The sequence below is a fragment of the Crinia signifera genome, chromosome 11 (assembly GCF_055691185.1).
Source record: "Crinia signifera chromosome 11, ASM5569118v1, whole genome shotgun sequence".
NCBI lineage: Eukaryota > Metazoa > Chordata > Amphibia > Anura > Myobatrachidae > Crinia > Crinia signifera.
The window spans coordinates 200,068-223,251 of NC_139227.1; the positions used below are offsets into that span (position 1 = coordinate 200,068).

The window sequence follows — 23,184 nt, forward strand, 5'->3', positions numbered from 1 at the left end:
TTTGCACTTTATCAATGTCTATGTATATTCTCCCTATGAATATATGGATGGAGGAAATGATGTATATTGATTAACGTATTTTCATGCTTAAAGTTGCCCTTTGGAATCTACTGGAATCTATTAGATGAAATTGAATTATGGTCATATCTCGCTCTATTTAAAAGATGATTAATAATGTTTGAGTATGTTTTTTTAATATATGTTATGTGTTATATGTTAAATGTTAAAATTCCCCACCATGAATGGACTGATTGGTGATTCAAATAATAAACAACATATCTGCGATGTTTATCTCCTTATAAAACGGAGAATATACCCACCTATGGAGATCACGGTGTAATACGGACAAATCCCGTTACCGTGACAACCGTGGGGATACAAGGAAGTAAATGCTGCGTAAATAAAGGCTGGCTACGTGTGTATGATAAGCGGCTATAGCCGTGATGACGTGGCTGGAAATGATGCGGCACGAGAGAGCCGCAAGTAACGCGGCAATAAGGACTGAAATGAAACAGAGGCTTGACCCGCACAGCGGGCGCATGCGCAGATTACGAAAATCCGTCATAAAAGGCGGAAGTCACCTAACAGCACCATTCCACTCCTGAGGAAGCCGCTGATACGAGTGCCGAGGCGGAGAAACGCGTAGAGGTTTGAGGGGACATCTTTTTGGCTACAACCAGACACCAACCTGCTCTTTGATATGACCGCATAATAAGGATTATACCAACGGTCGGAGACAACATCGTGGGTTCTGAAAAGAAGCCTAAGGAAACACCCCATCCCTGCCTCAAAGACTGGTGACAAATCTAAGTTTACTCTATATTTTTGCATATGCATAACAAAAACTAACTTTCAAGCTATAATCACACTAAGCTTTGGATATACAACTAATAAATACTGGCATGCATGCAGCAGATTACTAACCAGTTGGGTTGAGATGGGAATGGACTAACAGATCTATATGTATTGTGAGTCTTGTCTGTCTATTGTGGCCATGAAATTGTATACTTTTTAAATAAATTACATTTATATTCAACACAGCGCTGTACCATATTCTTTCTTTTCTTTTTGTACGTCAAGGTGTCTCTGTGTCACTGGGGGTCCCTAATATTGGGTATGGGTCTGGGGTGTGGACCCCAACATGCCGGCACAGGCTGACTACTCCAGGGCAGCACACAAATGAAAGTTAGTAGGGGTTAATAAGAAGCACATAAGTGCTATGTAAGGGATTGAAGGTGTGATTAAAATAATACATACAATGTAATAGGGAAAACATAAGTGTTAATACCCCTAGTGCCATTGGAGAATCCAGGGGTATCTCCAGGTAAGCTTGCTCTCAGATGTTATACGCCAGGGGTATCTCCAGGTAAGCTGGCTCTCAGATGTTATACGCCAGGGGTATCTCCAGGTAAGCTGGCTCTCAGATGTTATACGCCAGGGGTATCTCCAGGTAAGCCGGCTCTCAGATGTTATACGCCAGGGGTATCTCCAGGTAAGCTGGCTCTCAGATGTTATACGCCAGGGGTATCTCCAGGTAAGCTGGCTCTCAGATGTTATACGCCAGGGGTATCTCCAGGAAAGCTGGCTCTCAGATGTTATACGCCAGGGGTAGCTCCAGGTAAGCTGGCTCTCAGATGTTATACGCCAGGGGTATATCTCCAGGTAAGCTGGCTCTCAGATGTTATACGCCAGGGGTATCTCCAGGTAAGCCGGCTCTCAGATGTTATACGCCAGGGGTGGCTCCAGGTAAGCCGGCTCTCAGATGTTATACGCCAGGGGTATCTCCAGGTAAGCCGGCTCTCAGATGTTATACGCAAGGGGTAGCTCCAGGTAAGCCGGCTCTCAGATGTTATACGCCAGGGGTAGCTCCAGGTAAGCCGGCTCTCAGATGTTATACGCCAGGGGTATCTCCAGGTAAGCTGGCTCTCAGATGTTATACGCCAGGGGTATCTCCAGGCAAGCTGGCTCTCAGATGTTATACGCCAGGGGTAGCTCCAGGTAAGCTGGCTCTCAGATGTTATACGCCAGGGGTATCTCCAGGTAAGCCGGCTCTCAGATGTTATACGCCAGGGGTAGCTCCAGGTAAGCCGGCTCTCAGATGTTATACGCCAGGGGTATCTCCAGGTAAGCTGGCTCTCAGATGTTATACGCCAGGGGTAGCTCCAGGTAAGCCGGCTCTTAGATGTTATACGCCAGGGGTATCTCCAGGTAAGCTGGCTCTCAGATGTTATACGCCAGGGGTAGCTCCAGGTAAGCTGGCTCTCAGATGTTGTAAGCCATTTTCATGTGGCCTTACACTGGGCTATTAGGCCCAGACATATATGTTATTGCTAATGGGATGGGTTTGGGAGTGTGGTGCCCACTGTGTTGGTGTGGCTGGTCTGCTCCAGGTTAGCACACCCTAACACTTTATTAACACTTATGTTTTCCCTATCACATTGTATTTATTATTTTAATCACACCTTCACTCCCTTACATAGCACTTATGTGCTTCTTATTAACCCCTACTAACTTTCATTTGTGTGCTGTCCTGGAGTAGTCAGCCTGTGCCGACATGTTGGGGGTCCACACCCCAGACCCATACCCAATATTAGGGACCCCCAGTGACACAGAGACACCTTGACGTACGGCCTGAGGGCTTAGCCCTATATCTGCAGATATATGCAACCAAGATATCTGTATTATCTGATTATTATGTGTATATCTCTCACTCAGTGTGCAATTGGGATACAAATTTTTCCTAACCAGAATTACCCCTCCCTTTTGGCACCTGAGTGACACACCTCTGATTGAGTAGCTTGCCAACAAATGTGTTGTGCAGATCACTGGTTCCTAGCTGCAGGTAAGTATTAGTTGCCTCATTTTGAAAAAAAAAAAAAAAAAAACCCATCAGAAACAAATGGCTGCTCACAAGGGTCCGATCCGAGCATAGCCTTAATTGCCAGCTGCAGAGAAGGCTATGCAGGAGTCTGAAAACCAGAGCGATGACCAGATAATGCTATCTCAAGATAGCATTATTATGGCATGGCTAACTTCAGTATTTTTTAAGTTAATTTGGGCAAATCCCATTTCCCATTAAAATTATGTAAAATGCAATCTGATTACTAAAAAATTGATATTTATGGCTTCAAGGAGAAATTTACGATTGTTCATCCAATTGCCCTTTAGTACATTTAGGTGATATTAACATAATATTTATAAATATTTCTATCAGTTATTTATACAGTGCACACAACCTCCGCTGCAGGCCCCTCCCCTCTGATGGCAAGTAGACTATATCATTATGCTAGCATCCACTGCACATGTGCAGGTCTCCAGGAACATGATGCTAAAGTAAGTAGAATATGTGGGTGCGGTGTGGGATCCACTGAAACCTCACACACTGCACCCATTATAGACATTTCCTATGATCTGTAATTCCTACTACATGCACGCACATATCATTCATGCTAGGGTTAATTTTGTTGGTAGCCAATTAACCAATCAATAATTTTTTGTTTTTTTGGAAGGAAACTGAAATACCAAAGGAAACCCATACAAGTAGGGGGGGGGGGGGCTAAAAATTACACCATCTGTGGTGCCCCCGAATGTGACTTTTTTTTCATATTATTTTAATTAAAATAATATTGATAATTATAGAATGCCAATTTGTGAGTTGTCATTTCTATTAAATAAATAAATAGCATGGGGCCAGATTCTAATATGTTTTGGGTACTTGTTTAGTTTCACGGCGGCAGTCCTCTTGCGGGGCTCGGTGGCTCGCTGCGCTCGCCACGCTATCTAAAATGAACTCTATGCCAACGTGGATAGTAGGGGTATGAACTATCTTCATTGACATAGAGTTCATTTACCTTATTTTAGATAGTTTAGTGAGCGCAGCAGCCGGAAGTTCACGGCGGCCATACTGCCGCCGTGAAACTGAACAAGTACCATGTTTTGTACTATAGCGCTGCTGGGAAGCGGCTGTGCAATGCCATTCAGCTAAAAAAATGCTAATGCAGCAGGAGGAAAAGGGCATCTGTGGTCCACGTGCTACAGAAAACATTGGTTGAAATGTTCATATCTCTGCATCATTTGCTTAAGCTGAAACTTAATTAATATGGCCATGAGAACTTCTCTGCCGGGTCCAAAAAGCCTAGCAAGGTTAGCTGCAATAACTTTTTTGATTTCTATTTGTAATATGCTATATACGCATTCAAAAATAATGTTCCCAATATTAGTTTATTTGATGGAAGGTTTGCAATGAGTTATTTGCTGCATTGGCATAGTTTATTGCACAATGTGACAATGTACAGTAACTAAGGTAAATAATTACCATAACTAATTTCCCATGAGTAAAAACACAGAGCACCTTCCAGGTTGTGATCTGCGTTCTCTACCTAATAAGACAGTGTTTAGTTAGGATAGGAGATAAGGTCACAAAAGGAATTGCCTTTTACTTTAACTGTGACTCAATAAACTGAGGTCAAAATCAACTGAAATACTTGTCACTGACATAGAAACATAGAATTTGACGGCAGATAAGAACCATTTGGCCCATCTAGTCTGCCCTTTTTTTTATCCCATGTCAATGTGGGAGAGATACTGTAGGAATGCACCATTAACCAGGGATGTCAAAATCTAATTCCAATTGTCTAGTTGTAAGGCTGTTCCTTGAGCAATCTATTTTTGTAAACCTTTGTATAATACATAACTGACATAAGACACTATTGAAGATATTTGTGGAGTTGCAGCTGAAAGGATTTATTTGCAGAAAGCTACATGTCTTCATTCAGGAACATAATGTGTTTTTTGTAACTCACACAGCACAGTTGCCCATTTTGATCAATTCATACTTCATAGACACCATAATAAAATGTAGCATAATGTCATGTGAGTTTCTGTATAGATAATATTCTGAGTGTCAGGATCTCAACTGCTGTGATCCTGACTGTATACGGGTACATTACTGTGATATAATATTGTTACCCAGTATCTTAGTGTGAGTTACTGTATACTCGTTGCCAGGGCTATTTTTCAGCAGTCTACAGCAGGAACTGAGGCCCTTATTCTAGTTCACTCTGTCTGACAAAATATTTCTTAGATGGACAAAACCATGTGCACTGCAGGTGAGGCAGGTGTAAAACCCCACCCAAATCTAATTATCTCTGCACAAGTAACACCTGCCTCACCTGCAGTGCACATGGTTTTGTCCATCTAAGAAATATTTTGTCAGAAAGAGTGAACTAGAATAAGGCCCTCAGTTCCTGCTGGAGCCTGCTGGAAAATAGCCCTGCTCGTTGCCATATGTCATTTATGCTGTTCTTACCTGTGTGATGCTGTCTCTCATTGTTGGGGATCTCCCTTTCCTGGTGGTGGTCGTAGCCATGGTTGTAGTTGTCTCCATGATGGTGGTAGACATGTCAGCCAAAAGTGTAGTGGCTGTGGTTTCTGTTGTCATGACGGATGGAACCTCCCCGACGAGCATTAGGTTGCCCTCTGTCCTGACATTTGGGTCACTTTCTGCAGCTAGGGACAGTACTTTTAGCCCATTGTAGTATAAGCCTGAGATCTGACCCTGGAATGGACGTCCCTGGTCCTTCCCACCAACTTTGATAACTGCCTGGCTGTTGAAAATGGTGAGCTGTCGACCTGGCGGGTGACAGGAAAAAGAATCAAGTTACAGTGCTTATTTGAAAACAGACATCAACAGACTACCTTCTACAAAACAAGATACAGTAGGGTTGAAGCATATAAAGTACACATTATGCCATTGATGAGTATTTATTGCAAAAATATTACAAGAGTACCCCCTTTTTTTCAACTGACGATGATTTAAATACATTTTTTACTCCCTCATAGTTGATGATAAAACTATTGCCAGAACATATCAATATGAGATATTTAAGATTAAATTAAAATACTTTACTATGAGATATCTCTAGATCATCACAGCCAAAATAATTATTTTATATACAGAAAAATAGAAATTGTACAGCACTTTGAAGAATAGCACTAATCTAATGGGCATACATACCTACTATAGCACATTTTCACAATTTTCAGTCTAATAGGATCAGGTATCATTCTAACAGTGAAAAGTGGTGATGTTGCCCATAGAAACCACTTCTCTATTTTATCCTACAAAATGATAGACAGAATCTGGCTGGTTGCTATGGGCAACATCACCACTTTTCACTTTTAGAAGCTTTACTGCAAGCTTTACTTTATACTGAAAACCTCCTATTTGTTTGGAATGCACACTGCTTCTCAAGCCACTTGTGCATACTGTACCTCCCCACTTTGTACATCTTAGAATTGAGGCCTGCAGTCCCTAAAACATACCTCCCAACTATCCTGTTTTTTTTTTTGGACTGTCCTGCATCCCATCTGGGGTTAGCAGTTCCACATGGTGGGAGGGAGAAGGTAGTTTGGAGTCCAGCTGCTTGATGCTGCTCTGCATGCACACAGAGTCTATTCAAGGAGAGAGTGGACTGGGGGCATGACATGTCCAGCAGCTCATACAGTGCTAGCTCTGCCCCCACAGCAGAACAAAAATGGGTGTGGCTTCATATTTATATGTGGACAGGACATGCCTATGAAGCCACACCCCATTTGCCTAGGGTCACATCCAGGTTCCTCTCCATGCTCTGGTAGATGCCGTGCACATGTGCATTGGAGAAGAGCATCATTGATCACCTCACAACCAGTTCCGCTGCCTGTGGGACACCGGGGCCCATGGGTGGGACAGCAAGGCAATATCCAATTAGCGTGACTTTCCCCATGTAATCAGGGCAGTTGGGAGGCATGTTTATGTGCAGGTAATCTGGATGACATATGGAGACCTGCTGAATGACCAACATGGTCTTGCACTGGGGACAGGGCCTGAAGGAGAAATAGAACATTTATTGCATTTGGGCTAGTATATTGTTAGACAGGGGCCGATTGGCCAGTATATCTACCGGGAACTTTCCCGGGAGGCCGACACTAGTGAGGCCGCCGCCGCTGAAAGTCGCGCATGCGCAGTTGCGCACACACTGACAACTACAGTGTCACGACTGAAGGGCTGGATGAAGTCGTGTGGTGTGTAGCGACTGGAGACGGACCAGAGGATGAAGGATTAAATCGTGCAGGTTTAATAATAGAATTCATAAATGGAAACAATACACACTTGAATACTTTCTTAAAGTGGCAGTTAGTGATAAACAATACTTGAGCCAGTAAGGCACTTTAGAAGAAGAAAGTTCATTTGAATAATGACAGTTCAAATAGCATAGGACGGCAGGCTGGGGTCTTGAAGAATAAGAGGATCCGGAAAGAGAATGTACTTGATGGTAAATGAAGGATCCTTGAAGACTGGAAGAAGATGAATGATGAATGAAGATTGAAGAATTGCTTGGAAGCAGGAGACTTGAAGGGCTAGGCCAGGAAGCTCAGGGATACAGGCAGAGACCAGACTGTGGAGAGAACTGGCAGCGATGGGGTTAAGCAGCAACCTAGACCAACACAGAGCACGAGCAAGGCACCAAGGTCAGGAGAGGTGAGTCAGAGAGCCGGAGTCAGCTGGGAGCTGTGAACGCCTCTGGAGACTCTTTGCACTGACACTGAACAGCCCTAGGCAGATCCCCTATATCCCAAGAGGGCGGCTGCCATTGGCTGTCAGGTCAGTATGGGAGGAAACCTCAGACCTGGGCCAATCTGCTATTTTGCCCTTAACCAAGATGGCGGCGCCGGCCTCCCGGCACCATTACAGCACACACTGCTACACCTGTCGACGTCCCACGCTGCCTGCTGCCCACCAGACTGCCGCTGCCCGCTGCCGCTGACCCGAAGACGGCGGGCGCGGACGGGTGAGTAATATGCCCGCCGCGCACCGCCGCGGCTGAGTGTGACAGTACCCCCCCTTTTCTGGGTGACCCCAGGGCACCTACGCACCTTATGTGGGTTCCTTTGAAAGAATTGCCTCACCAGACGGGGAGCATGGAGATCTGCAGCATCAACCCAGGAGTTCTCCTCAGGACCGAATCCAAGCCACTCCACCAGATACTGCAGATGGGCATTGCGACAACGTGAGTCGATGATGTGTCTCACTTCGAACTCAATCTCTCTTTCAGAACCAATCTTGGGCGGTTTGGGCACCTTCTTTTGATATAAGTTCAATCTCAAGGGCTTTAAAAGAGACACATGAAAAGAATTTGAGATCTTCAGGGAAGAAGGAAGTTGTAGTCTGTATGCAACAGGATTAATAACTTGCGTGATTGGGAACGGTCCGATGAATCGGGGAGCCAGCTTCATGGATGGTAACCGAAGGCGTATGTGGCGGGTAGACAGCCACACTCGATCTCCAACCTTCAATTTGGGAGCCGCTCTTCTTTTCCTGTCCGCCATCTTTTTGTATCGAGCGGATGCTTTGAGGAGAGCGGTATGAACATCTGACCAGATTTTCGCAAACCGTTGTAAAGAAGCAGCAGCTGCAGGAACATCGGATGAAGATAAGTCTGAGAAATCTGGAGATCGGGGATGTTTGCCAAAAACAGTAAAAAAGGGAGTGGTGCCGGAGGATGAATGATAAGAATTATTGTGCGCATATTCCGCCCAAGGCAGAAGATCGACCCAGTCGTCTTGAGAAGAAGAGATGAATAAACGAATGAAGGCTTCCAAGTCTTGGTTGACCCGTTCCGTCTGCCCGTTGGTTTGTGGGTGGAATGCAGTGGAGAACTTGAGTTTGACTTGTACAGCGGAACAGAGAGCCCTCCAAAACTTTGCAACGAATTGCACTCCACGGTCAGATATAATCTCTTTGGGCAACCCATGAAGTTTGAAGATTGTGGAGATGAAGAGCTGAGCCAGAACTGGAGCGGATGGAAGACCTTTCAATGGGAAGAAGTGCGCCATTTTTGAGAACCGGTCAACCACCACCCAGATTACCGTATGCCCTTTGGAGGGAGGAAGTTCACAGATAAAGTCCATAGACAAGTGGGACCATGGTTCTGTAGGAATGGCTAGAGGTAGAAGAGGACCGGCAGGAGATGTTCTGGGGGACTTATGCTGGGCGCACTTTACACAGGAAGCGACAAAGCTGGTTACATCTTGACGAATGGTGGGCCACCAATAAGAACGTAACAGGAACATTAGGGTCTTCTGTGCACCAGTATGTCCTGCAAAACGGGAAGCGTGTGCCCAGGACAGCACTCTTTTGCGAAGATTGAGGGGAACAAAGGTTTTGCCCGGAGGAGGTGAAGGTTGGACCGTAACTTGAGCAAAAACCAGAGGGTCGAGGATTGGTCGAGGAGGAGTCTCTAGGTCGGCCGGAGTCTCGAAGGAGCGTGAAAGGGCATCGGCCTTGGCATTCATCGACCCGGGTCTGAATCTGATCTGGAAATCAAATCGTTCGAAGAACATGGCCCAGCGGGCTTGACGAGCAGAAAGACATTGGGCATGCTTGAGAAATGAGAGATTCTTATGGTCAGAGTATACCGTGATCTTATGTCGTGCCCCCTCCAGGAGGTACCGCCACTCCTCCAACGCTAACTTGACTGCTAGTAACTCTTGCTCCCCAATGGGGTAATTTTTCTCTGCTGGAAGAAACTTCTTAGAGTAGAAAGCACAGGGGTGAAGTTCCTGGTCCTCTCCTTTCTGTGACAAGATTGCCCCGACTCCCTCTGAGGATGCGTCCACCTCGATAATGAAGGGTTTGTCGAGGTTCGGCTGAAGAAGAATTGGAGCAGAGACGAATGCATTCTTTAGTTGTTGGAAAGCTAGCGAGGCTTCGGGTGGCCACTGACTAGGATCTACTCCCTTGCGGGTTAGAGCTGTAAGGGGTGCAGCAAGGGTGGAGAAGTCCCGGATGAAGCGACGATAATAATTTGAAAAACCCAGGAACCTCTGGATACCTTTGAGCGTGGTAGGCGCTGTCCAGTCTTGGATGGCTCTTACTTTCTCTGGGTCCATCTCTATCCCAGTGCTGGTGAGGATGTGGCCAAGAAATGGAATGGAAGTGACCTCGAAGACGCATTTGTCTAGCTTGCAGAACAATTGATTTTGGCGTAGACGGCGCAGGACTTCAGATACAGTTTGACGATGGAGATGAAGGTTAGGAGAGAATATGAGGATATCATCGAGATACACCACGACAGAATGATACAGTAAGTCCCGAAATATGTCGTTTACAAACTGTTGGAAGACGGCCGGGGCATTGCAAAGGCCAAATGGCATCACCAGGTATTCGTAGTGGCCATCCCGGGTGTTGAAAGCCGTCTTCCACTCGTCACCGGAACGGATTCGGATCAAGTTGTACGCCCCTCTCAGATCCAGTTTGGTAAAAATAGACGCCCCTCTGATCTTATCGAAGAGTTCGGTGATGAGGGGTAATGGGTAGCGGTTCTTGATTGTGATATCGTTGAGACCCCTATAGTCGATACATGGCCGGAGAGTCCCATCTTTTTTTTTAACGAAGAAAAACCCCGCTCCGGCTGGCGAGGTGGATGGACGAATGAAGCCTTTATTCAAGTTTTCACGAATGTAGTCAGACATAGCCTTGGTCTCGGGTAGAGATAAGGGGTAGATACGACCCCGCGGTGGAAATTTCCCGGGTACCAACTCTATCGGACAGTCCCAAGGACGATGAGGGGGCAGAGAATCGGCACCTCCCTTGCTGAAGACATCAGAAAAAGAATGGTATGGTGTGGGTATAGACAAGGGTGAAGCTGGTGAAGACGGAAGACTGGAACCTCCCTCTTCTTGAGGATTCATTTGATTGAGTGGAATGATACGAGTCATGCAAGTGGTTAAACAGTTCGTACCCCAGGCCTTGATCTCCATGCTGGTCCAATCAATATGAGGATTGTGTTTAGCGAGCCATGGTAGACCCAGGACCACCTGGTGTGATGACTGAGGAAGAACTAAGAACTCTAGAGTCTCTTGATGTAGAGCACCCACTAGCACTGTCACTGGATTGGTTTGAAGGGTGATTTGCCCACTACAGATACGACTCCCATCCACTGCAGTGAGAACCAGGGGATGGGTCAAGGGTTGTACTGCCAGGGAGTGTTGAAAGACGAAAGATGAAGAAAGAAAGTTTCCTGCCGCTCCGGAATCCAATAGGGCCTGGACTTTATTTTCCCCTTGAGGGCACACAATGGTAATTGGAATGGTGGAAACAGTTGAGGAGGGAGATGAAAGCAAGACTCCTAACCGGGCCTCCCTCGGGGAGGTTAGGAGCGGCCGTTTCCCGGACGCAATGGGCAGGAGGACAGCAAATGGGCAGCACACCCGCAGTACATGCAGAGATTCTCCCGTCGTCTACGGGACTTTTCTTCCTGTGAGAGCCGAGAACGATTGATCTGCATAGGTTCATCAGGTGGTGTAGTTGTGGAAGGACTTGGTCTAGGAACGGGAACAGCATTTGGGGTGAAGCGAGGGCGAAGACGATCAGAGCGATTTCTCTCTAGTTGGCGTTCCTGCATCCGTAGATCTACTTTGTTGCACAGAGAGATGAGCTCGATCAAGGTAGCCGGGAAGTCACGAGTAGCTAATTCATCCTTGATACGACCTGCCAGCCCATTCCAGAAGGCGGAGAGGAGAGCCTCTTCGTTCCATTTTAATTCTGAGGCCAGGGTCTGGAACTGCACAACATACTGTCCCACCGATCGGCTACCCTGGCGAATCCTCAGGATTTCAGTGGCGGCAGAGGACACTCTGCCAGGGTCATCGAAGATGCGACGAAAAGAGGTAATAAAAGCTTCATAGTCATTGAGCAGGGGGTCAGAGCGTTCCCAGAGAGGGGACACCCAGTCCAGAGCTGACCCTGCCAGGAGAGACACAATATAGGCCACCTTTGCCTTGGAGGTTGGGAAGTGAGATGACTGCAAGGTGAAGTGGACATCACATTGGTTCAGGAACCCACGGCATGCCCTTGGCGAACCATCATACTTGCTGGGAGTAGGGAGTTGCATGTGATGAGGAACTACGGATCCTGGTGTGGAAACAGGAACTGGAATCTCTGGTGCTGGAGCAACCGACACTGAGGGAGCCGCCTGGGGCGGGGACAAGGCCTGAAGAAATTGAGCCACTTGGCGTTGGGTAGTTTCCACTTGTTCAAGACGAGTCACGATACCTTGAAAGACGTCCGCCATGGAAGCCTGTACTTCACCCGACTCCATCGGGTCAGTGCAAACTGTCACGACTGAAGGGCTGGATGAAGTCGTGTGGTGTGTAGCGACTGGAGACGGACCAGAGGATGAAGGATTAAATCGTGCAGGTTTAATAATAGAATTCATAAATGGAAACAATACACACTTGAATACTTTCTTAAAGTGGCAGTTAGTGATAAACAATACTTGAGCCAGTAAGGCACTTTAGAAGAAGAAAGTTCATTTGAATAATGACAGTTCAAATAGCATAGGACGGCAGGCTGGGGTCTTGAAGAATAAGAGGATCCGGAAAGAGAATGTACTTGATGGTAAATGAAGGATCCTTGAAGACTGGAAGAAGATGAATGATGAATGAAGATTGAAGAATTGCTTGGAAGCAGGAGACTTGAAGGGCTAGGCCAGGAAGCTCAGGGATACAGGCAGAGACCAGACTGTGGAGAGAACTGGCAGCGATGGGGTTAAGCAGCAACCTAGACCAACACAGAGCACGAGCAAGGCACCAAGGTCAGGAGAGGTGAGTCAGAGAGCCGGAGTCAGCTGGGAGCTGTGAACGCCTCTGGAGACTCTTTGCACTGACACTGAACAGCCCTAGGCAGATCCCCTATATCCCAAGAGGGCGGCTGCCATTGGCTGTCAGGTCAGTATGGGAGGAAACCTCAGACCTGGGCCAATCTGCTATTTTGCCCTTAACCAAGATGGCGGCGCCGGCCTCCCGGCACCATTACAGCACACACTGCTACACCTGTCGACGTCCCACGCTGCCTGCTGCCCACCAGACTGCCGCTGCCCGCTGCCGCTGACCCGAAGACCACTACACGCTAGCCGACGGCGGGCGCGGACGGGTGAGTAATATGCCCGCCGCGCACCGCCGCGGCTGAGTGTGACACTACAGTGTGACAGGGGCTGAGGGGCTGCTCAGCCGCAGGCAGCGTCACTGGAGGTGGGTGGCTGCAGTCACAGCTAGTGACCCCACCTCCCCCCCCCCCCCACACTTTTCTATCTGAGGCTCTGAGCCTCTCCTAATGCTGCTGCCGGGATGCTGCCTGGCAGTTGCGCACACACTGACAACTACAGTGTGACAGGGGCTGAGGGGCTGCTCAGCCGCTCAGCGGCAGGCAGCGTCACTGGAGGTGGGTGGCTGCAGTCACAGCTAGTGACCCCGCCTCCTCCCGCCCACTGTTCTATCTGAGGCTCTGCCTCTTCCTGCCTCTACGGGACCTGCCAACTCAAACTCCACTAGGGATGGCCATCGTTGCCATTGCCATCGATGGCAAAAGTGCAACTGCCCATCGATAGTCTATAACCATTCTATGGATGACCATCGATGTTTTTGCATATCGATGGTCATCCATTTTCTCTGATTGAGTGGCCTGTGGGCCAATCAAAATGTGGGGGCGGGGCTTCACGGGTGTCGGGGGCGGAGCTATGCTCCGTGTTACGGCACTGTAGGGAAAAAGCAAAACCAAAACTATTCGTTTAAGCTTTACATCGATGGTGGGAAACCATCTGGTTCTCCCCCATCGATGGCAAAACTATTCGTCATCGGCCATAAACCATCGATGATTTCTAATCATTGATGGCCATCCCTAAACTCCACCAATGGACCCGCCACCTCACCAGCCTTTCCAGGGACACTATTTGCCTTATTTTGAAAGTGAAGAAAAGGAGGGGGGGGGGGGGGCACATACCATTTTCAACCCTCTCCTCTCCCTTTCCCCCACTCTTCCCTCTCTTTCTTTCTCTCCCTCTGCTCTATCTCCTCCCCTCTCTCTCTCCTCTCCATGTCTCTCTCTGCGCTCACCTTGTCTCTCTCTCTGCACTCTCCTTGTCTCTCTCTGTGCTCTCTCTTCGCTCTATGTCTCTGCACTCTCCTCGTCTCTCTCTCTCTCTCTCTGTGCTCTCCTCGTCTCTCTCTGCCCTCTCCTCATCTCTCTCTCTACGCTCTCCTCGTCTCTCTCTGCGCTCTCCTTGTCTCTCTCTCGGCGCTCTCCTTGCCTCTCTCTCTGCGCTCTTCTTGCCTCTCTCTGAGCTCTCCTTGCCTCTCTCTCTGAGCTCTCCTTGCCTCTCTCTCTCTCTGCGCTCTCCTTGTCACTCTCTCTCTGCGCTCTCCTTGCCTCTCTCTCTGCGCTCTCCTTGTCTCTCTCTCTGCGCTCTCCTTGTTTCTCTCTCTGCTCTCTCCTAGTCTCTCTGTCTCTGCGATTTCCTTGCCTCTCTCTCTGCGCTCTCCTCGTCTCTCTCTCTGCGCTCTCCTCGTCTCTCTGTTCTCTCCTTCTCTCTCTCCCCTGACTCGCGGCCTCATCTTCTATGGTCTTCTCCACATGACCCACTGCTGCCCGATCTCCCTCCACACAGAACCCGCCGCCTCTCCCACGGGACCTGCCGCCTCTGCCTGCATCTTCCACGGGACCTGCCGCCTCTGCCTGCATCTTCCACGGGACCTGCCGCCTCTGCCGCTTCTACGGGACCTGCCGCCTCTGCCTCCACCAATGGACCCGCCTCCTCTATGGTACCCGCTGTTGCCAGGTACACTATTTGCCTTGTATATTGAAAGTGAAGAAGGAAGAGGGGGGGGGGAGACACATACCATGTTCAACTCTCTCCTCTCCCTTTCCCCTACTCTTCCCTCTCTTTCTTTCTCTCCCTCTCTGCTCTATCTCCTCCCTGTCTCTTTTTCTCACTTTGCTCTCCTCTCTCTCTCTCCCCAATCTTTGTCTCTCTCTCTCTCTCTGCGCTCTCTCTGTGCTCTCCTCGTCTCTCTCTCTCTATGCTCTCTTCGTCTCTCTCTCTCTGTGCTCTCCTAGTCTCTCTCTCTCTGCGCTCTCCTCGTCTCTCTCTCTGCGCTCTCCTCGTCTCTCTCTCTGCGCTCTCCTTGTCTCTCTCTGCGCTCTCCTTGTCTCTCTGTCTCTGCGCTCTCCTTATCCCTCTCTGCGCTCTCTTCATCTCTCTCTCTATGCTCTCCTCGTCTCTCTCTCACGGCACTTTCCTTGTGTCTCTCTCTCTCTCTCTGTGCTCTCCTTGTCTCTCTCTCTATCTGCACTCTCCTTGTCTTTCTCTGTGCTCTCCTTGTCTCTCTTTGTCTGCACTCTTCTTTTCTCTCACTCTCTGCGCTCTCCTTGTCTCCCGCTCTCTGCGCTCTCCTTGCCTCTCTCTCTGCGCTCTCCTTGCCTCTCTCTCTGCACTCTCCTTGTCTCTCTCTCTGCACTCTCCTTCTCTCTCTCTGTGTTCTCCTTGTCTCTCTCTCTGCGCTCTCCTTCTCTCTGCCTGCGCTCTCCTTGTCTCTCTCTCTCTGCGCTCTCCTTCTCTCTCTCTCTCTCTCTGCGTTCTCCTTGTATCTATCTGTGCTCTCCTTGTCTCTCTCTCTGCGATCTCCTTGTCTCTCTCTCTGCGATCTCCTTTTCTCTCTCTCTGCGATCTCCTTGCCTCTCTACAGGATCTCCCACAAAGCAGTAAGTTGCTTTGTGGGCTAGCATTAAAATCATAGGTAACCCTAACAACGGTTCTTGTACGGCACTAGCCATAGTGCCGTAGTGTAGTCGTTAGTTGGGGGGGCCGGGGGTCCGGCACTAGCATGCCTGGCAGGCCATCGTTGCATGTGGTATACTATGTAATGGGTGTGTGACACGTAATAGGCGTTACGGTGTGGATTTTCGGCACGCGTCTGCGGCACGCACTATCCCTGTTGTCCAAATTTTACGAAAATGTGGCATTAGTTTTGCCTGTCAACGATGTATCTACGTATAGTGATGTAATAATCCCGCCTACTGTAATGTTGGCTCCGCCTTTTATTGATTTGTTGCCACCCACATGAGGCCACTTTCAGAAATTTTCCAGGGCCACTTTTAGTCCCCAATCCGCCCCTGTTGTTAGATAACTGATCCTTTACTACAGGAGCTGAGATGAACGGATGACAGCAGGGGCAATTCCATTGTATGTCAGTGCATGTGAGAATGTTGTGATTAGTGATGGACTGAGAGCCTGATTCAGCCGCCCGAATCCGCGCACTAGCATGAAGCAGATGCGTTCGCATACACAGCCGCATGCATGGGAGAAATATAATTTGATGGTCGCTCACTATCAAATCACAAATAAAAGTCAGTCTAGACCTTCTGCCTGTAAATGACCAAATTGGGCGCAGGTGCTGATGTCATGTGACTTCAGCCGCCTGCCCCAAGCAGGCATCAACATGTCTGCATTTGCAAGAGTATGTCCAGCGTTTCTATGGATGCGTCCACCATTTGTGTAGGCATGCCCATGAAACGCTGGGCGTCCCCTGCGTCCACCCCCTTCCCTTTCCTCCGGGATCGAAAAGGCGGAGGTTTTCAAATGCACATATTCACGTATGCGCAAACACTGAACATCGGATGGCGGAGCGAATGGGTCCGAATAACCCCCTGAGTGAGTGCCCAGAAATTGAATGGCTCATACATGAACATATCCATAATTAGGCCTATTTATAGAGTGTCTAATCAGATAAAGTAATCCCTTTAGCAGGAGATTAGCTCATTATAATACGATGGAAACCTATCCAATAACATCATTATTAATATAATAATAATTAGAAAAAACTATTTCCTCACAAAATTTCAAGTTTGTAAACTCGAAAACCAAGATTTAAGTAGGAAAACCTAAAGGTGCCCACACACGCACCGATCCCGGCGGTGCGATGCAATACGATGGGGTGCGCGCTCACGCGGCACCTCATCGTACAGTACAAAAAGTATGTGCTGCACATACTTTTTGTACTAGCTTTTTCTAGCATAGCATCGCATCGCATGCACATCGTATGCACAAGGCATACGATGCAATGCTATGTGTGCTAGTTAAGCCCACAACGCATGCCGGGATCAGTGCGTGTGTGGGCACCTTAAGAGCAAGCTGCTGAAGCATCTACTGTATCCGGCTGCCAGTAACAGCTCCCATACAACATGACGGGGGGGTTGGCGGCATGTGACACCCCCTCATATAAATAACCTAAGTGGTCAGGAAAAGGATAAATAATGAATACTATATAATTGCATAATTCAGTAGAACCAGTAGGAGGCACAAATGAGCTTTGTTAGCACACATTCTTGCTTCCTTGCTGGAAACTGTTCTCTAGTAACTGTGGCCCAATGCATGCACAGCAGCTATGGTTCATCCCTTATACTGCATGTTATGGCTGCAGCTGCAGTAAAATGATATTACGTATATACTTCTTCTACTTTGGCTATGAATTAAGCAATGAGCCACAGAAGGGTGGTTCTGGGCAACTGGAAACCCCTCCCCCTGCGTTTACCTATGGATTCTAAAATAGTGTCTGCTAATACAGTCTATGGGACATGTACTCACGTGTTAGCTTTGAGCTCACTGTAATTAAAATACTGTAGATGTTGTAATAGATGTTGTGTAGTAATAATGTGAATGATAATAAACAGTGATTCCAATGATAGTTTTTGTTCTACAGTAGTGGTTCCCAACCCTGGTCCTCAAGTACCCCCAACAGTGCATGTTTTCCAGGCCTCCACACAGAATCACAAGTGACATAATTAGCTCCACCTCTGATCTTTTCAAATGTGCCTGAATAATGAGTGCACCTGCCGGGTGACCTGGAAAACGTGCACTGTTGGGGGTACTTGTTGGGGGTACAGTTACCGGGCGGCGGGGGACGCAAACCCTGCCCGTCTCTGCTTCAGGGAGAAGGGCAGGGTTAGGGGCTGAGCGGGGAGGTGGGGGCAAGCGTCGGGGACCGTCGGGGAGCTCCATTTGAAGGGGATGCGTGCGCATCTCGTGCATGTGCGTCCCCTTCCAGCAGCTGGTGGGGGCTGGCGGTTGGCGATCCGACCACCAGTCCCTGGCTGGATGGAGTGTGATCCATCTGTATGTTCCATGCCTCCATCTTGCACTGCTTTTCCTACCAATAGTACATGTGTGGAAACAAATAATTGTCCAGGTGTGGTATACAGTCCGGATTCCGATGGTCAGTATACCGACATCGGAATCCCGACTGTAGGTACTCTGACAAATGAGTGTGCATATCTTGCAATCTCGGTGGCTCTCTATGCTCACAACAGGTTTTCATCTCCCTCTATGGGGGTCGTGGACCCCCACAAGGAGAATAGCCCCTTTAAGTCAGGATCCTGACTTGGACATTTAACAGTCAAGATCCTGTTGTCCGTATACTGACCATCAGAATCCCGACTGTCGTGAGGTCATCCGGCACCAACATTTACCATGGGTCTTAAGGCCTCCATACATTTGTCCAACTTGTCCTAAGGACACCTGGAGCCGGCAGCGGCGGGGGGCAGGCAGGGGGGTTGGATCGGCGGCTGGGAATAATTTGTTCAAATTCACCAGTAGCTTCCCGCCCCACATCCTGGCAAATGCCGCTACTAACTCCCAGACACCGAATGGACTCCGTCACATGGACCCCGCTGCTGCAAAAAGGTTTGCGCCATCAGTGCTTCAATGCTGGCATACACCTAGGATCGGACCCAACATATGTGCCACTGATGGGTCTGATCTGATCAATTTAATGTGCATCCCGTCTGACCTTCCCGCTCTGATCCAATCTGCACAGGACCGCTTATCAGGGCGCAGGGATGTCAAACACATCTGATTTGGGCCGATTGGGAGAAATTGCCCAAATTGGATAAGTGTATAGGCACCTTTACTTTTATGTCACCTACAAATACAAATTGTAAATTCATTTTTCACTGATGGAAAATCAGATATTTTATATTACATAAACAGAGCACCAGTACTGTATGTCAATATTCTTAAATAAAAAGCCCAAGAATATTGTTATATATATATATATATATATATATATATATATATATATATATATATATATATATTACTAGGTGATTCATCACGCCCTACGGGCGCTCCTCACACCGTCGTAGGGGGCTACGCCCCATTAAAATGACAACTACATTTTTTTTGGAATGATGTTTGTATTTTTGGTTTGAGGGGATAGGCAATTGTAGCCTATGGCTACACATGGCAGTGGGCGAGGGGCAGTGCGGTGAGGGTGTTTTGGGGAAGAGTGGTGGGTGAGCGCGTAACGGCGCATGCGCAGAGCCCCAGGCTCCGTGCATCGCAAGGAGAGTCTCCTTTAGGAGCCCTGTCCCTGCGACCATGAGGTTATACATTGGTGCAAAATCTATTGCTTTTACAAAGCAATTGTGGGGGTTAATGGGGGCGCTGGGGGTGTCGTGTTGTGGGGTGGGGGTATGTTGTGTTATGGATGTTGTTGCTGTGCTGTAAGTGTAAGTAGGTGTAAAGTGCATGGGTTGGTGGTCTAGTGGTGGAAATAAAGTGGGTGCGTGTATTGTGGGAGCATGAAGGGGTGTTTCAATAGAGTGCCAAAAGTACATGATATCCGTTGGTGGATTAGGGTTAGTGCTGGCCTGGTGTCGGCAGACATGCAGCTTAGAGGGTAGTGGCCTGTTTGTGTCCACGGCACGCGCTGGTGGCTGGCATCGGCCACCGTAGTTGTGTTGCAGGAGGTGGCAGGCAGCGGTGTGGCAGGGGTGGCAGGCAACGGGCGCAGGCAGCCGGTGGTGGCAGGCATCGGGCAGAATAGTTGTGCGGCAGGAGGGTGTGCCTGGCAGCGGCCGCAGGCTTGCGGTGGTAGCAGGCGCAGGCAGGTGGTGGAGGCAGGAGGGTGTGTGAGTCTGCGGGCGCAGGGTAAAGGTGGCTTGCGGGGCTGAGTGCAGGCTTTTGGCAGCAGTCGGCAGCGGGTGCACGGCTTTCTCTCCACAGTCTGTGCGGAGCGTGTTCCCGCGAGACTTGGACTGAGCTGCCGTCCTGCAGCGTGAGCTCACGCGACACTGCCCTGAGCGCAGGAGCTGGGGCAGAGGGACGTACATGTTTAATGGTGTATTAGGTGTGCGTTATAGCAGGGGTTAGGTGGACATAGGTGTGTGGCGTGCAGGGGTCTCATATATATTTGGCTACTATTTGGCGTGTGTCTATAAGGCTGGGACTGGTGGGGGTGACCCCGCCCAGCCTTATAGACACACTCTGGGGATGATTGACAGATGTAGCCAAATATATAAGATATATATATATATATATATATATATATATATATATATATATATATATATATATATATATATATATGTCCACAGAACACTGTACAGTATATCCAAGGACATACAGGAAAAAGTAAAACAAAAATAATCATACTGTATTTTTTCATTTGATATGTGTATTCGATAAATTCCATTCACTCCTCCCTGCTTTTCCTGGGTGTTATTTGGCATTATCAATTTATAATGTAACAGCCACCAGCACTTGTCGGCAAGTGCTGGCAGCTGTTACATTTTAGATAATTCATTTTGACTCAAATTGTCCTTTTTTTGCTGTGTGGAATAGGTCCTGTCACTTTGATGCATTTTTTTTCTCTCCAACACCAGGCATCAAATTGTCAAATTTCACTGTAATTTCACTGTCAAAGACCTTAGGAAGAACTTCTTATTGGCGTCTTGGTTTGACTGATTTGCACACGTTTCCGGGGTATCGTGTTTGCAATTAAAGGACGCATCTGAAATATGATTATTATTGGTAGATATCTCAAGGGCACCCTTTGCTAAAGTCTATTTTTTTAGTTAGAATTATCATTGAGAAATAATTTTTGGAACATTAGAATATTTTATTAATGGATTTCCATGAGTTCTTACATATGACAAAAGCTTTGCACACTGGGTGATGCCATAAAAAAAAACTTCAGGCAGTTACCTTTTAAACTATAAGCTGGTTTAATTTGGAGATAATAAATAGCAATACTTTTTGGAATTACTGCAATTAACTGTAATAGTTACACTTTCACATATTGTATGTTTGCTTAAAATCCGCTAACAGAGTTATTATTCAATCCACAGAGGGACAGCAGTTGAAATCTATAACTGTATACAGGTACAACCCCGATTTTCCGGAACCCGATGGTCCGGAACCTCTTTTAATCCGGACACATCGGGTGCCAGGGGGAAGGTAGAAGTTAATGTGTTTTGTCTGTAAAATAATTTGTGGGAGGGCTTAGGACGGCAGCAGAAGCAGCAGGAGGGCTTAGAAGGGAAGTGGGAGTGTATTGCAGTGCGGAAGGGGATAGTAACGCTGCGGGGACGTGTGGCGCCGTGCTGATGAGGTGAGCCGGAGATGCGCTGCGGAGGCTTGTATGCATGATACAAGCCACGGGGGGGTTGGGGAGGGGGGAATCAAGCTGCGGCGGGTCACGCTGCGGGGGTCTCCCTGCATTCAGGGTACACCACCGAAAATCCGGCAAAATTGGTAATCCGGCTTAGTGCTGGAACCGATGATGCCGGAAAATCGGTGGTGTACCTGTACTTACTTTTACTCTTAAAACCTTAGCTGTATATTAATTATATAAGGTTTTTCACTGTGAGACCTATTTTGGAAGAACGGCTAAATGTAAAAATATGGTTAAGGCATCAAAATAAAGATCTTGCCAGTTGAAGACAAAAAAATTAGATTGTGGTATTCGTGCATTGCTTTACTGCAAAGCTACCATTTAAAGTAGGACACGAAATAACACATGGGATGGGGGACTTCTCTCTGTACACATTTGTTTTCATGTGACTGCTGATAAAAACAACCTCTTGTTGGATACAATTGAATTGGATATGATATTCACTCCTAAAGTAAGTATTATTTATTTATTAACAGTTACTTATATAGCGCACACATATTCTGCAGCACTTTACAGAGAATATTTGAATATTCACATTAGTCCCTGCTCCAGTGGAGCTTACAATCTATATTCCCTACCACATGTACACGCGCACACAGACATTCTAGGGTTAATTTTGATGGTAGCCAATTAGCCTACAAGTATATTTTTGGATAGTGGGAGGAAACCGGAGTACCCGGAGTAAACCCACGCAAGCACGGGGAGAATATACAAACTCCGCACAGTTAGAGCCATGGTGGGAATAGAACCCATGACCTCAGTGCTGTGAGGCAGTAATGCTAACCATTACACCATCCGTACTGCCCCGTATATATAACACATGGTGGGGATAGAACCCATGATCTCAGTGCTGTGAGGCAGTAATGTAACCATTACACCGTCCGTACTGCCCCGTATATATAACACATGGTGGGGATAGAACCCATGATCTCAGTGCTGTGAGGCAGTAATGTAACCATTACACCATCTGTACTGCCCCGTATATATAACACATGGTGGGGATAGAACCCATGATCTCAGTGCTGTGAGGCAGTAATACTAACCATTACACCGTCCGTACTGGTCCCGTATATATAACACATGGTGGGGATAGAACTCATGACCTCAGTGCTGTGAGGCAGTAATGTAATCATTACACCATCCGTACTGCCCCGTATATATATAACACATGGTGGGGATAGAACCCATGATCTCAGTGCTGTGAGGCAGTAATGCTAACCATTAAACCATCCGTACTGCCCCGTATATATAACACATGGTGGGGATAGAACCCATGACCTCAGCGCTGTGAGGCAGTAAATGTTTATGTGCATGAGTAGACCCCAGACATCGCTTCCCTGTGCGAACGCGCAGAGTAGCGATCAAACTAGAATAATGCCCTTAGTATGCTCCACATTACACAAGTAAAATTAAAGGATTATTTAGCATTAAAGATCACTCACAAAGATGAACCTGGATTACCTGCCACAAATGGATGGACTCAAAATATTGTCTTTACTGAAGTCTTTGAATGAATGTGTAACACTTTTTGTCCATAAAGTTTACATTTGTTGCTTGATATATTATTCTTTAAAAGAAATAAATAAATAACCGTCTCGATCATGTATTTAGCATAAATGGGCTACCGATGGAGCACCTCTCAGCCAGCATTGGGGCTTGCCAGAATGCCCTGGCTGGCAAGATGGCGCTTTATCTGACTGGGAGGCACATCCCAGGCTCTGGGTGGCGGGGGGCACGAACTCTGCCCGTCTCCGCTTCAGGGAGATGGGCAGGGTTGGGGGGGGGGATGTGGGGAGATGGGGGCATTCAGCGGGAAACGGCATGGAGCTCCATTGGAAGGTGGGATGCTCCATCTGT

General features: G+C 47.6%; 1 protein-coding gene across 32 annotated transcripts in view; it reads right to left on the bottom strand.

Moving 5' to 3' along the window:
• NRXN2 (neurexin 2) overlaps positions 1-23,184 on the bottom strand; it is an 847,024-nt gene that overhangs the window by 113,893 nt on the left and 709,947 nt on the right. For all 32 annotated transcript variants that reach the window (XM_083165053.1, XM_083165057.1, XM_083165084.1 and 29 more), the window contains one exon: positions 5,309-5,631. In XM_083165053.1, the coding sequence (XP_083021179.1) occupies positions 5,309-5,631 (323 nt within the window). The remainder of the gene's footprint in view (positions 1-5,308; positions 5,632-23,184) is intronic.